Source organism: Emys orbicularis, chromosome 13 (assembly GCF_028017835.1).
Source record: "Emys orbicularis isolate rEmyOrb1 chromosome 13, rEmyOrb1.hap1, whole genome shotgun sequence".
NCBI classification, from domain to species: Eukaryota; Metazoa; Chordata; order Testudines; family Emydidae; genus Emys; species Emys orbicularis.
Window position 1 is genome coordinate 43121736 of NC_088695.1, and position 16357 is coordinate 43138092.

The following is a 16357-nucleotide window of genomic DNA, read 5'->3' on the forward strand; positions in this document are numbered from 1 at the left end:
TCTCATAGGTTTCCCAGAAAGGGATATAATGGGACAAATAATTTCTTACTTTTAAAAAGAATTTTACTGCAGAAATCTGAGAAAGTTGTGATCTGAGCACAGGACCATGAGCTAGAAACTCCTGAGTCTAAGGCTATGTCTACACTTAATTCGCTGCTGTGCTTCAGTGTAGACACTCACTACAGCAATGGGAGTAGCTAGTCTACCTCCTTGAGAGGTGGTAGCTAGAAGAATTCTTCTGTCAACTTAGTACTGTCTATACTAGGGGTTAGGTCAGCTTAACTACATCACTTAGGGGTGTGTGATTTTTCACACCCTGAGCGATATAGCTGGGTTGACCTAACTTTTTAGTGTAGACCTGGCCTAATTAAGACTAAAGATAGAAGACTGAAGACTAAAGACTGAAGATAAAGTGCTCAGTATAATATTGAAAGCATTATGAGATATGTTTGTAGTATATCTGTTGTCTTTGAAACTGTGAAATGTGTTTTAAATCAGTCCACTTAGACCCCTACACCTACAAAGGAATGCTTGGAGGCCTTGACTGTTACTGCAACTGGTATTAATTAGAGTGACATGAGTAAACCCCATGCACCGCTTTGAAAATGTAGGGGACAGATATTGGATCGTATCCGAGATACACAAGTACTTGTGCCCACAGCAGATGCTTTGGAAAAAATACTTTTGGCAATGTCTGACAACCCAGCACTGGACAGTATTGGTAATTGAAAGCTCACTGTGCAACTGTGGGATTACCAGAATTCTCCATTATTGTAATTAAATTTTATATTTCAATGGTGCCCAGAGATGCCAATCAGGGTCCTGTTGTGTTGGGTGCTATTATTATGTGTAACTATGATTATGTGCAAGGCTAAGATTTAGTCATGGGCATTTTTAGTAAAAGTCGTGGACAAGTCACGGGCAATAAACAAAAATTCACGGGCCCTGACCTGTCCATGACTTGCACTATAAATACCCCGACTAAATCTTTGGTGTTCTGGAGGGGTCCGGGAGTGCAGCTGCTGCTCTGGAGGGGGGCCTCTGGGCCTCCCGCTGGTGCTGGGGGGGGGCCTCCGGGACTCCCACTGGTACTGGAGGGGGGCTGTGGGGCACCTGCTGGTGCTGGGGGGGGGACACCAGGGTGCCCACTGGTTCTTGGGGGAGAGGGGCGGCACGGGATCACCGCTGCTGGCAGGGGACAGCCCTGCCGGCCTGGGACCTCCGTTGCCGCTGTTGGCAGGGAACAGCCCCGCTGGCCCGGGACTGCAGCAGCCGCTGCCCACAGGGGGTGGCGTGGGACTCCCACAGCTCTGGCGGGGGATGGCCCAGGACCGCCAACGTTTTAAGGGGGTGGGGGCGGTACGGCTGACCCTGGGGCCACCCAAGCTGCTCGGATGGCCCTAGGGTCAGTCACAACTGCTGGCTGCAGAAGTCATGGAGGTCCCGGAAAGTCACAGAATCAGTGACTTCCGTGACCTCTGTGACAGACTCGCAGGCTTAATTATGTGATCGTTGATGAATCTTTCTATTAAGATATGGTCCACACCGTGGAAACGTTTGAGAACATCTATTTGAGACAGAGCAGTAAGAACACATAACTGTACAGGCTACAGGCTACTGCAGTTTAACTGGGGGACTGGGCTATTATGAACAATTGTTTTATGTCTAGAAGGAGATTTTCTTTAAAGAAGCTGAAAGAATTGTAGGCGAGGCTGGTAATACTGCCCATTAGCCTGACATTTCCTATTATAAAACTCTGATTCTGGTTGCTTATCACTTTGCCAAACTTTAACCATTTGGGCTGAAATTTTCTGACCGGCTGTATACAAAAAAAAAACAAAAAAATTCACCCTAAACAGTTTAGTTGTTTCTAAGAACAAGGTTAGGGCTGAAATACATTATGTTAAAAATTCGGGCATCCTTTTCATTGAGAAATTCTAGCACTGTCCCTGCCTTGGATCAGGGACTTGAAATTGGGCGGGGGGGGGGGGGGGGCAGCTTTGTTTCAGGGATGTGTATTTTGTCATCTTCATGAAAATCTGTCCAAATTTGGCGAAAATAAAAGGCGTTGAAAAATTCCCGAATAGTCTGTCCACAGTGTGCATGGTGCAGATGGGCTAAGCAGGACTTTCTATGCAGTTGCAGCTCTGCTGTGTGCTGTCCTGGGTTCAGGGCATTTTCTCCTGTGCTCTCTGTACCCCCCCTGCTGGGCCCTGGGAGTGTAGAGGAAGAAGCCGCCTGATCTGAATGCAGAGAGGACAAGAACTGGACCCTCAGAGTGGGTGGGGGGAGTAGACTGGGACAAGAAGTCTGGGGGTGGGAGAGATAGCCCGGAGGCTAGTGGAGGAGGCGGAAAGAGGGAAATTTAAACTGGGAGTTTGGATGGGGGAGGAGACTGGGTCGGAGAACCAGTGGGGCAGGGTGCCGGGAGGGAACATCGATCTGACGAAGCTGGGGTACAGCAGGAGAACTGGTACTGGTTGGGCACAGAGCCTGGAACGAGGATTCAGATGGAAGTGGGAGAACACTGAGATTGAATGAGGTGAGAGACTGGAACTTGGAGTCAGTGGGGATGAGAAATGTGGACAGGGAGGAAGGTGAATGGAGGCCAGAGTAGGGGAGCGAGACCGATTGGATGAAGAGCTGGGAAGTGATGGGAGTAACGGAACAGCTGGGCATGGAGGCTGGGAGTGGGGAGAAGGAGACTAGGATGGAGTGTTCAGAAGGGTCAGACTGGCTAAGTGAGGAGAATAACATTGCAATGAGAAGCCTGAGCAGTGGAGACTGGGACTGGCTAGGCGAGGAGAATAGGATGAGGAGCCAGGAGTAGGGAAAAGAGAGGACTGGGCCAAGGACAAGTTGGAGGGTGCAGAGCAGATGGTCACACTTAGGGCAGAAGAGTCTGTGTCCACTAGAGCACACTCCCCCCATCGCCTAGAATAGAACCCAAGATCCCTGAGTCTCGCCATTCCTCTGGTGTCAGCAGATGTCTGTGAAACACACTGGCAGAGTGCCCCATCCTCTCAAGTGGCTCTACATCAAGGATGATGACCTACTGCTGCTGTCAGTTACCCTGTTAGCTCAAGTGGCAGAGGTCTGTGCGATGGAACTAAAGGTCCCAACTCTACTTGCTGATGAGTTGGTTTCAATATAATGCTGTGTGATGGAATTTCTGTTTACTCTTTAAAAAATCTGGGAAATTATACACAGGAAAAACCTGTTAAAAGAACATTATTAAGGTTGCAGAGTCATGCATTCAAAAGTTAGGAAATGCCTCAGTTAAGGTTATGTGAGCAACCTTAATTCAGCTCCCTTGAACACATGTATTATGATACAGTCGTCAATTACATGATTACTTACTATTTTTTCCAAAGGACCCCTGCCTCATTCAATGCACAGGATGGACCTGCTCTGAGGATGAATCAGGGTTGTATAAAGAAGGAGGCTGTTGTCTGTAGGACCATTGCCTCATTTGTTGCAGAAGTTGGAAGGTGTGTAATGAATGAAATGGGAGATAGCAAGATGAGTAAAGCAGTTGAATGCTGCCCTGGATAATTGAATTCTATCCCTGCCTCTGCCACAGAATTCCCATGTGATGCTGGGCAAATGACTTAACCTAACTTTTCACAGGTGGTCTCTACTAGTATGTTCCTCATTTTTTGAGTGCTTGGTTTGAGACCAGGGGTCTGATTTGAAAAAGGGCTGAGCACTCACAACTGCCACTGAAGTCAGTGGGAGCTATTCTTGAATATATGGAGTGCTATATTATGCTAAGTACTCTGAAAAATCAGGTCCAAGGTATGTCGAATTGGACACCCAAACGTAGTGGAATTTTGACCTTAATCTCTCTGTGCCCAGTTCCCCATCTCTAAAATGGGAATATAATACCACCTCATCTCATGGAGGTGTTGAGTATCATAGAATAGCCCCCGAGGAAATTATATTTTTGACTTCAGGGCAGGATTTGAATAGCGTGCAGTAAATAAGGCTCGTAGCCACACATTGAACAATGAGGAGAAAACACAATATTGAATTGATGCTCAGTGAATGAGCACTGTCCATTCATTATGTGCACTGAATGAGGTAGGGGTCCTGTGGAAGAAGTAATATGTGATCATGTATCATAATGCTGCATACAAGGAGTTGAATTAAGATTGTACAGGCAATTCTGCACGCGCGCACACACACACTCTCTCTCTCTCTCTCTCTCTCTCTCTCTCTCTCATTTGTAACACTTTATGGACAGCCTTGAACAAATGGATCACTTGAAAGGCTGTAGATCAAGAAATTAGTGATGTGGTTGTGATGGATGAGGCAGTTAGATCTATACATTGTGTAAGTAATTTTCAGATTCTAAGCCAGAGGTCTCGATTTGCTCAACAGATACCTTGTTAAAGGCTGCTGACATGACACGGCTAAATCAGTTTGACAAATCCCTTGACTAGGAGTTGTCAGTGTAAATTGGGTGGAGGTATCGAGGAGATAACACATGCAATTTAAATAGGGGATAACAATCCTAGGGGGCCACTAGCTGAAGTTAATTGAAAGGTCTTGAAATGGTCTTTCTTTTTTTTTCCTTATCCATTTTCTCCACATATAATGTCAGTGTCAGTGCAGACTGTCCTCTCTCTCCCACTGATTCCAAAGTAAAAACAAAAAGAATCAGTAAACAAAATAAAAGCGTATGGGTATCTGTATTGAAATCTGTCTCAACATGTTATAAATTCTTATAATTTACCATACATAAATGTCTGTAGAGTGTTGCAGGTGTTGGGGTCAGGTCTTTGCTTAATGTAAAATACCATCCCATTTTAACTATTGTTGATTTGTGGAGGATAAACCCTGCTTAAAGCCTCCAAGGATTGGCTACCACCCATCCATTCTGAAGCTGGGTCCCAGTCCCGCAGCCCTTATTCAGTAGATGTGAATGGCACTACTCACATGAGTAAAGATTGACCACTTTCCCTTTTGATTGGCTGTCCTCTCTTTGGCCTTTCTTCTAGGTGGAAAGACAATACAAATACTTACTCACTCAGTGAGTGTCTTTAAGTTAAAAGATGTGGTGGTTTTTGGAGCACTCTACCTCTTTATGTTCCTTCTAAGATCTAGTCATATCACCTTTCTCACAGGCCATGTAGCTGAAGTTCTGAAGTGCTGCTGTGCTATAGTCAACCCTAGACATAAGTTTTCTTCTTGCTCTAGACTGATTTCACATTTCACATCAGTTTTGAACATAGGGCCACTTTGCCTGCAATTGCACAACATTATAAATGGAGTAATTCATCTCTTTCTAGAAAACAGGTTCGATTGCCAGCTGCTTGGGGCAGGGACTTAGCCTTTGTAGTGTTCAGTGAAGTGCATAGCACGCTTCTGAGTGCTGCATAAATAGTATTACTGCAGTACCCTTATGACCAGCGTGTGAATGCCAGAGATATGTGCTATTATGCTTTTGAGGAAAACAAACAACCTTTAAATTTTCCCTTTTACTTCCATCCCACACATCTGGGAGGTAGCATTCTTTTTGCAATATAGTTCATAATTCTTTTGCATTGATGTCATTATCTACTCTCCTGTTATTAAGTATTGGTTTGTGGATGTACGATTGTTCATGGTACAGTACAGCTATCAGGCTGAGATGGGAGTGCAACAGGAAAGTAGAATTCTTTGCCTGCAAGGAGCTTTGTTTTCTTTTCTCATGATGTGCAACTTTATTTTGCGGTTCTTAGCTGGAACAACACTCTTTTGTGGTTTGATTTATTTTCTTAAAAATATAGGAAAAGGTAAGTAAGTTTCTATTATCATTATAGATAAGAAAAATAAATAAGTAACAATAATAATTTTGACTAATCTAAAGGACTCGAGTGGCAACTTGGAGTTAGTCATATAGCCTCATCCAGAGTTGTGGGTGAGCCTTAAAATTGGGTCAGTAGAAACTTAAGAGTCTATTATGGTTTTGTAATATATATATTTTTAGTTACTATGTAAGATGATATAGTTGTTGGTACACATATTATTCCTTATTTTATTAAAATAACATTGTCTGACTTATGCTGGATCTTTGCTAAGTGGTGACAGTTAAACACTGATGAGTCATTGTTTTTTGTCTGTAAAATGTTGATGCAATCACAGACACAGTGAGATGATAGTTAACAGGTTGTTTGTATGTAACATTTATTTTTACCGTGTAGTGTACTAGTCTGTTTTATTCCAGTTTATAAAATTATAAAATGCACCCACCCAGGGCTCTAGGTACATGTGTAAATGAAAAAAACAAACACCACATTCACTGGTAATTTGAAAAAAAAAAAAAAATCTAGAAAATGTTCAAGTCACAGGGGCCTTGTCCTTATCTGCTATCCAACTTCCATCCTTCTACCAATGAAAAATTTACCACAAGCCCCTTAGCAGATTTTTAAGATCTTCTGCTATGAGTAGTTCACATTCCATTTGCACCAGTGATGATAAATTGTATAAGCTCACTGTCTTACTTGGAATTCTTGAAATTCACCATGTGTAGTGCTAGGCACATGGTAAAGTGATTGTATGTTTACTATTTCATATGCTTTCTCTCTAATTTGTCTTAGTATCAAATGTCTTTTAATTAGAATCACTACTCACAGTTTTGAAACCTCTGATTTGTAAAGACTGTGTGGTTGTACTGCGTTTTATATAATTACATAGTTTGTATGATGAGCATCAGGATCGATAAAGTTATTGATTGCTGCTGATGGAAATTTTATGGCCAAATCCTGCAGTCCTTATCCTGACAAAACTCCAAATAAAGTCAGTAATTGACATGAAATGAAAGTTTTGTCTGAGTAAAGATTGCAGGATTTGGTCCTTATTCATTAATACTATTTCTCCCAATGTTTAGACATTTAATAAAATCCATTTAGTAACTTCTTTTTTATTAATGTTTTAGACTGGGATATTTGGGTTCCAACCCCTCTCAAGTGGTAGTGTTCTGGTCTTTAAACTTGAATTTCCTTTCTGCTGCCAGCTTATTTTCTCACTCTTAAACACAAAAATCTATGTTTAAATAATTTAATTAATTGTAGATCTGTGATTTGTACCCTATTTAAGAGGTAGACAAGAACAGCTTTCATGCTAAATCAGCCACTCACTTAGCTCTAATAATTAGGTACTCTAAGTTAAATCTAGTAATAATCATAATAAAAGAAACCTCCATTGGGCTTTTGTTGTCTCTTTAAAATAATTGCCAGGAAGCCATCTTTACTTGATTCTTTACCTATATTTGGTAAGAAAATGTCTTTAAACTCTGTGCTCCATAGATAGCTCTGCCACAGTGGTATCCAGCCTTCTCAGCCTGAGGGCCAAACAAATTATTTCATAAAGGGCAAGGAGGCACAATTGACTATTTCCCCAAACTCAGGCAGAAGCACTCCAGTTCTATCCTGCTCTCCCTGTGGCTCTGACAGCTTGGCAGAGATGCAGACAATTGAGCAGGCAGAGCTGCCTTCTCCCTCTCTCCCTTCTCCTGTAATGCAGCAGGCTGCCAGCAGGGGAGCGCTGCTGAGTAGCTCTAAAGGGAAGGGACAAGAGCTGCTCACAGTGCTTGTGGCTCGGAGCAGAGCTGTTTGTGGGGTGCAGGAGAAATGGGGGGACAGTTGGGGGAGGCTGTGCCCCCTGTTTCCTCTGCCTAACTATGGGTCTGATTCAAAACTCCTCAGTTTAAAAATTTCAGGGTGTGGCTCAGCGAGCTCATTTTCAATTTGTAATCAACTACACGTTTTCTTTTTAACACATTGCTCTGCAGGGCCAGAGGTTGGACATCACTGCTCTATCATTAATCTTCGACTTGAGAGGTTAATGCTTGTTAAAATATGCAAATATTTACTGAAATGCCTACTTTGTAAATGTACAAATGGGCATACAAGACCTTGGTCCTAATCCTTGTGCCATTGCAGTTAGAAGGATTGGGCCACATCATCAGTTGGTTGACTAGGTAGAAAGTGATCTGTCTGTCTGGATTCTCTGCAGTGGATTGAGAAAGTACCTAGATCTGTTTGCCTTAGCTGGTTAGCTGTCAGCTTGTCTGCTTTATCATAGGCTTTGGCTCCATAAAATACACCATTAAGCTGTGATGTGTAGTGGTGCACAATCATGGGCTGAACTTCTGCCAAAATACTAAACTTGTAGTTCAGTTCTGCTGTCTCTCCTCCTCCACTTAGTTTTGGTTTGTTGTTGGACCAACTATCCAGCCATGATGTAATTCTTCAAAAGCCTCTTGTGTGCCAAGAAAGGATGGCGTTTACATTAGAATAAATGAGCTAGATGATTTTGTTGTTTATAGCTCTTCCTTCCCATCTCATCATTCCTCTTTTCCTACTGCTTAAAAAACACTGAGGCTGGACATTCTTTATTGGGGGTGGGGGTTGGAGGCATACTAACGCCCCTCCCAAAACTTGGAGGAATGGATTATTAGGTCAATTTGCCCATGCTAAAGTGCCTTCTCCAGAAGGTGCTGGATGAGGAGCTAAAAGATCTCTTCAGTTTCTTGGATCATCCTAGGGAAGAACTACATAAACTCTTGCCTGTGTGGTATTTAGTCTTGCATTGTTATCACATGGATTGTAGTGTCAAACCACATCCTAAAACTGTATAAAACATAATTAAAACGTTGATGCTTTATTACAATTGCTAAATTAAAATAATTATATAAATGTGCACTTCTCAAACACTGAATAATCCTCATGCCACCTCTTATAGGGAGTTAGTATTTTAATCCCTCTTTTGGAGATGGAGGAAACTGAGGCTTATAGGTAATTTGCCCAAGTTCACAAAGGGAGAATTTTTGGCACAGCTGGGAATAGACTTCACATCCTCAGACTCCTAGTCCTGTGCTGTTACCACTACACAATGCTTACTCATGGGATAAATTAGAAATTATACTGTTGTATTTGAATTTTATGAAAAAAATCTTTGAGGAACTGAAAATCAATTTCCATTAACAACTGCCTCCTCCCAATGCCCATACAAATATTTATTATTCTTGACTATTTGTACGTGAGGAGCTCTGGAACCACAATAGACAAGTTCTGAAAGATGTATGACCTTAGATGTCTACATGCCCTGTACTATATGTGGATGGAATTGAGTGAGCAGAATTTGTCAATAGGAGTATGTGAATTATGAATGACAAAATGAAATTAATTTTTCTTTCCTGATTAAAGTTGTCAGTTTCCATACCTTGCCCAAGTATCAGCTTGCTTTTTTAGGATTCAATTCAATTAATAAATTGGCCTTCTGAAGCTCCCTACCTATTTCTGTGTTCTGTAGATCTTCTGTGTCTATATTCAACATTCTGCATTGAATGCAGAGCCTGTGACACAGTTTAGTCCAATAGGTATACAGTCCAACCAAAACTCTGGATTAAGTAAAGCTCAGTTATGGCCCCTCAAATGCTCTCTAAGGATAAGCATTAACCAAAAGAAATTGTGTGGCCTCTTCAGCATAAAAGGCCACTGCTCAGGGTGTGAAACTTGGCTCCTTTTCAGGCCAGCTGATTCAACAAGAATTCAGCCACCCAGTAGAAGACAATTCATAAATAAAATATTTTTTTCTTTTACAAGGTGCCAACTTGTGAAAAGTGGCAGAGCCAGTTGGTAGGCGGTGAGCTTAATATCCAAGATATTTTTAACCGTGATGCATGGCTGCTCAGTGACCATAGTGGTCCCTGGGAGTAAATTTATCTCAAAGCTGGAATAACTGTTCTCTGTTGTAATAGGTTGGGGGAGAAGGGTTAGACAACCTACCTTCTGAAGAAGCTATATGCCTATCAGTTATAAGTATATTACTGCCTCCTACCCTAGGGCAGTTAAAGTAAGGTCTGGAGCATATACAGCTCTCCTAGGCTGCTGAGATAAACACATCAAATGGTAAAGAGCTTTAATGAGACAATGGTCCAGGGAGTTTTGTTTGTATGATGGTGGTGGGGCAGGAATTAGGAAATCAAAAGTGCCATGGAGGAAATGAAATCCTCTTTTTGCAGCCCTGTAGTGGGATAATGTAATTTAAATTTTTGAGTTTTTCAGAGAACCAGCTGCCAATCCCATTCCTTCATTTGTGGTTCCTTCAAGCAATTACTCCTTCCTAATACTGGAGCAAGTCCCAGGGATGTGAAATTTACTATGGGCAAAAACACGAGTGAACTGAACATTGCAGGCTATGGTAGATCTAATTTTCTATTCCATCTGCTAATTGGTTCCACAGCTTGGAGCTAAATACTGGGAACTATATATATAGATATTGCAAGCCAGTGATTACTGGTGGAATCAACCAATCGAGTGAGGAACCCATTTTCATTCCTTTTACATTATGGACACATGAGAACTGGGCGTGGACTGTACAAAAACACTTGCAAACTTTCATCTGAACAAAATCTGTGAATCTGCTTTGATTTTGTGAACATTCGCAAAATTTGGCTTGTGAGAATATTTGCGGAAAGAAAACATTTGGGTTGAAATCCTGGCCCCAGTGAAGTAAATGGTAAAACTCCTATTGATTTCATGGGGCTGGGATTTCATCCTTTCTGAATACTCATGTGGCTATGAATTCCCATGCTGGAAGTATTCATGTAGCCATCTTAAAAGCTCTTTGAGATTGGAAGTCATTCAGTCAGGGACTGGAAACAGTAATATGTGACGTAAGTGGCCACTTAAATGGCAGGAATAGTGTGTCAGGATAGTCAAACTTGGATACTTGCATATGTGCCTCAATTACTTTTAAGTTTTAAATAAGGTTCAAATGATTTTTTTAATCATAGTTACTGACTTTTCTAAAACTGCAAGTCAGCCTTCCAAAATAGTAATAAAAATGTATACTTGTTGAATATCAGAGGGGTAGCCGTAGTCTTTAGGGTGCCACCGGACTCCTCGTTATACTTGTTGAAGACTCAGTCCTGCAAACATCTGGGTAACTTTGACATCAGTGGAATTACTCAGATGAATAAGGTTACTCATGTTCTTAAGTGCACAAAATCTATTGCTTGTCCTTACCATGACAATGATAATGAAAACATGAATGATATTTTACTCCATCAGCAAAAGTTAAAGCTCTAGGTCGATGAGAGAGAGTAGAATTTGGAAGATCACTGTTAAGTCAGAAGGTAACGTTATAGTCTTTCATCAGGATAAAGGCAGAATAAACAAAATTACCTTTCTCCAGCTTTGTGACATATGTGTCACATGCACACCCATCTCTAACATAACAAGATGGGTTCAGTCAAAATTGTTTTGACAAATCTTTAAACATTGTTTGTACTTTCATTTGCCTTGTGATTCTGAAAATTAAATTAAGAGTGATACAAGACAAATAGAGAATTACACCATGTGCTGTAAAACATATTGAACATTTCCAGTGTACTGCTTAAGCACTGGCTGTGAAAGAGCATGTGGTAATGGGTGAAAAGGCACAGTGGATTCAATGGGAAAGGCACGCGCTTAGCTATTTGAGCTTTAGACTTGTTGAAATTCAGGCACCTTAGATTGATAAAGTCCTAGAAAGATCAAACATAATGGGGATTTCTAATTGTGAATTTTTTAAATGTCCTAGAGATGGAAATTATTTTAAAATATCACAAAAGCTGATTTTATATCTATAAGAGCTATACATAGTCTCATAACAATATGAGATAATTTATTTTAGGGAAATTTGCCAAAGGTGAGTTGCTTGCTAAAAAGAAAATGAGAAATTGCATCATTCCCTGCTTCAACTATCAAAACAAATTCTTGTCAAGTCCATTTTAAACTAAAATAGCTGTCCTGAACCTGTAAAATATATTTAAATATAGTTATTGGAGGGATGAGATTGTAGAGGGGAGTTATTGAAAGGTTTTGTGCTTTGCTGACCGTGTATATTTTTGGCAGCTAATCCTTACCACCTTGGATGTAAACTTTATTTCAAACAAAAAACATCCTTAAATTGTTGAAAGTGAGTTTCGGTGGCATCCAGCTAGCCCCTAACCCCCCCCCCCCCCATTACGCTTTCTTTTCTAAAAGACTACATCTTAAAAAACAAAACTCAAAGTCCCAAAAAATCAAGATGGCAGCAAGCATAATGCTACCCGACCTACTTGGGACCTCTGGGCTCTGTCTGACATCAATATGAATAAAACATGAGAGAGACTGGAAATGAACAGCAAAACCACTTAAAATTCTTACTTACTTTCACCCACCCGCCTGAGGCCACATACTTTAAGAGCAAAAGTGCTCCTGGAGAGAGGGGTGGCTTGGAGGAGAGGATTGAAGGTTGAGAGAAAAGACACTTGGTGACTAGGAAGTAGGTTATTCTCAAAGGATAGGGGGTGTCATTAATGAAGGCACAGAGCATTGGGTGGGTAATCATTCAGTAAGGTACTTATGCACATGCCTAACTTGAAACCAATGGGATTACTCACTGGCTTAAAGTTCAGCATGTGCTTATGTACCCTGATGAATCCTGGCTAAAACTAAGAGCAAGAGGGGAGGTGATGAACTATGAAGAAAGGATTAGGAAGAGTTTAGGGAGTAGGAGGGGGTGAGGTAGGAAAATTGAGTGGAGCTGGGTAGATGGGGTGAAATTATGGTCCCTTGAAAGTGAGAACAGAAGGAGGCTTGCCAAGATCTGATCACCAGTGTAAAGCTAACCAACATTTATCATCCCCTTGCCCCCTCTTTAGGATTTCTGTCCCTGAGTCATGGCAGACAGAAGACCAGAGAAGTCATGTGAACAAGCATGTGAATCACTTAAACAGCAGGATTATGAAGTGGCTGTGAAGCACTGCACGGAGGCACTCCTTTCCCTCAGCCAGTACCCCCCAGCTCACTTCCCGGAGGCATGCCAGGCTGAAATCGACCGCATAAAAATTGAGAGTCTTCTCTATAGAATTGCTTCTTTTTTACAACTTGTGAGTGCGACTCTTTAATAGTATCAGGTGACCTGGGAAGAAGAATCAAGTGCCTTTTATCTTTCAATGTTTAATTAGAAATCAGAACCTTATTATCATTGTCATGTTGCTTGGACATAAAACCCCTCCTTGCAAAAGCAGATGTAAGGATTCAGTTTTGCAGGGGTCTGTTTACCTGTGTGTAGTAGCTTGCAGGATTGGGACCCAAATGTAGTTTGGATCTGAATAAATGATTGACTAAAAAAACGTATTTTAACTTTGGTGAAGCTTATTCCAGCAACAGAAATATTCACTAATAATGTATTACATTATATATATTAAATTAACATAAAAACTATGTTAAAAGACTATTAATAAGGTTGCAAAGTCAAGCACTCAAAAATTAGGAAGTGCCAGAATTAAGGTTGCCTATCTGAATGGGATCTTCAGGGAATTTAGCTGCAAAGCTCTAGCAAGTCTCTGCTGAACATGTACAAACTGTGATTTTTCAAGTACAATATATACCCTGCAGGTTCTGACAGCACCATAATAGTGCAAGATTAAGTAAACTGTACAATGCACAGGCAACAGTCTGAATTTTAAGCAAACGTGGGAAATGATAGTTTTATATTTCCCTCCGGATGTTGTGGCTTCACACAAACACAAAGACGCCTCTTCTCTTAAAACACCTATTTGGTTAGAATCCTGGAAAAAGACAACATTCTAAAGGTGAATGTATTAGACCCATGTCTGAAGTTCAAGTTGAACTAATGTACCTTCAACTATATCACATTATCTACCTTGAAAAAATGTGTAAGAGAAAATGGGTTATTTGACGTTTCAAAGGGAGCTGTTGATTGGAGCAGGAAGTCGTTTATCCTGATTGGAATAATATTGTTTTTAAACCTTTTTTTCCCCCCCCCAGAAAAACTATGGACAAGCAGATGAAGACTGTAGGCATGGTATGCTGATTTATTTATCTATTGTGATTTCTAACAACATGTAATCAGTTCTCTGGATTACAGAACATTCTAAAACGAATATCAAAATATTTGCCTTTTTAATGTCATAAAATTGTCCTACCCAAATTATTGCTCTGGTTTATAATGTCAGTACAACCCCACTGAAATACAGCCACCTCTGCTGTGGAGGGTGGCAGCTGACCAGTGGACCGCGAATCCCTCTGATGACCAAGAAGAAGCTGGCAATTTTGCCTGCCTTCCCAGAGGCAAGAATAAATGTTTTATCTGCATTTAGGCCATGATTCAGCAAAACATGTGCTTGACTTTAAGAACATGCTTAAATTCATCCCTATTCAGCAAAGCCCTTAAGCACATGTGTAGTAAAGCCCATACTTAAAGTTAAATATGTATTCTAGTGCGTTATTGAATTGGAGTCTTACAGAGGAATCTGTGCTAAAGTTCTGTTCTTTTATTATGGACCTGATCCAACACCCAAGACAATCAGATTCTTTTCATTGATTTCATTGGGTATGGAATCAGGCTTTATTAGCATAGACTTGGGAAATAAATTATACTGTGGGTAGGTCCCACCTTTTGGTGCTCTGACTCTTTAACTAATCTTGAATTGTAATACAAAGATTCCCCTCCCCCCCCCAAGCCCTGATTCAGTTTGAAAGCAATTGTTAAATGGGGATTGTGTGATTACTTGTACTATAGATGTATTCACTTGATGGGATGATTGAGAGTTTATCACTTCTGAATATTTTCTATGTATTCATCATATGCAATGCTGTCCTTAAAACGGTGCTATATTTAAAATCCACCTATTGTATCTGCTGCTAGAGCCAGAGATGCATTGTTCTGAACTGGCCTGCACAGTTGTCCTTCCTGACAGTGAATAAAGAGCCAGGAAGAGATGTATGGAAGGATGAATAATGGCGAGAGGAGGGAGAAGAGAGAATACCGTTAAATTAATTGTATTTTCATTGACTAATATTCTGAGGACCAAATCTGGGTCCTATTGAAGTCAAATGGAAGATTTGCCATTGATTGCAGTAAGGGTGGGATTTATCCTTGAGACAGCTTTGTGACTTACACGGGGAGACTATCTTTGTTTCTTCTCAGCATGTATAGCAGATACCTGAATATTTCAAAGGAGCTATACAGTTAAGAATATTTTTCCTTATTGGGCACCTATAATATGGTAATTGCTGAAAAAATATGCGAACTGTAGAGCAGATTAACACGTATTTTTAATTTAAACGGATCTCTTTTGAAATGCATGGTAGGGAGAAAAAATGAAACCGTGTTCTGGCCATGATAAGCCTTTAAAATCAGACCCACTTACAGAGCTGTTCTAGACGGAAGTCTGGTCTAGCATATTATACGTACAAATCTTTTTTTTTCTCCAGGTCTAAAATATGTAATTTTAGAACAATTTTAATACCAAAACGATTTTTATAATCTATATATAAACAGATTTGATTGTCTTGCCCTATTCTGTACTTTTAATTGATCTTCTCCCAGCAGCTAGCATTTCAAGACAGCTGCAGAGGTTGTCTCGGTGGGTCTAAGTTTTTTATTACTATTGAAAGGACATTTTAAAATAAAAATGCCATGCGTGTATCAAGTTTTAGGCCTGTCGGCTATAACGGTATCCATTGAAGCATGCACAAACCTTTTTGACCGAAAAAGCTTTATTCAATCTGCAGTTATGACTTTTTACAAGACTTGACATATTGCAGACACCAATGACTTCATTTTGATTTAAAAGGAATGAAATGCATGCTCTAGCATGCATGCTAGAAGTATGTATTCTCTACAAACAGTTGTATTTACTGATAGAAGCACAAGGGCTTACTATAAGGGTGAATCTCTTAAATTATTCCATAAAGATTCAAAGAATTTTGTTAAAAATGAAAAGTTACAATGTGCTGGCCTACTGCAACAGAATGCTTTAGCTAAATAACTCCAATTAAATATATAAAATATCTTAATTGATTATCTAAAGTTCGAGGTATGTTATCCTAATTATTAACTGTCATACATCTTAAAACTGAGTTTCTGGAGCTTTGTTTTTCCTTCTGATTTGGGAAGTAAGTCTCTGTTCTGAAATTGTTGTCAGCAGCCGCAGTGTGATTTGAATTCAGAGAGTCATGTTTTAGGCATCATAAAATCAGGGTTTGGTTGCCATTATATAGTGGAAAACATGTCCTGTCATTTTTTATATAGATGTTCTTTTGGGACTATTCTTTCGTTGATGTGTTCACATAATTTCCCATAACGACATGTACACCTATTAAGTGGGAGAATTGATTTGTTTTTTGAGAATCTAATCCTGCAGTCCTTGTGCCTGTAAACTTCCCATTAGCATTAATGGGAGCTACACACATCTAAGACCTGCATAACTGGTGATTGGCAGTAGAAACACAAGTGCTGACATTGTCTGCAATAACAACAATGTATATTTTTGACTGTAACTTTCACAAACAGGCTTCCTACATTATTA

At 40.3% G+C, this 16357-nt stretch overlaps 1 protein-coding gene across 1 annotated transcript in view; it reads left to right on the forward strand.

The window, feature by feature from the left end:
* The window catches only part of HELZ (helicase with zinc finger), a 142264-nt gene that overhangs the window by 8316 nt on the left and 117591 nt on the right, over nt 1-16357 (forward strand). The window contains exons 2-3 of the mRNA XM_065415542.1: nt 12680-12907; nt 13812-13848. Of these exons, the coding sequence (XP_065271614.1) occupies nt 12698-12907; nt 13812-13848 (247 nt within the window). The 5' untranslated portion in view covers nt 12680-12697. The remainder of the gene's footprint in view (nt 1-12679; nt 12908-13811; nt 13849-16357) is intronic.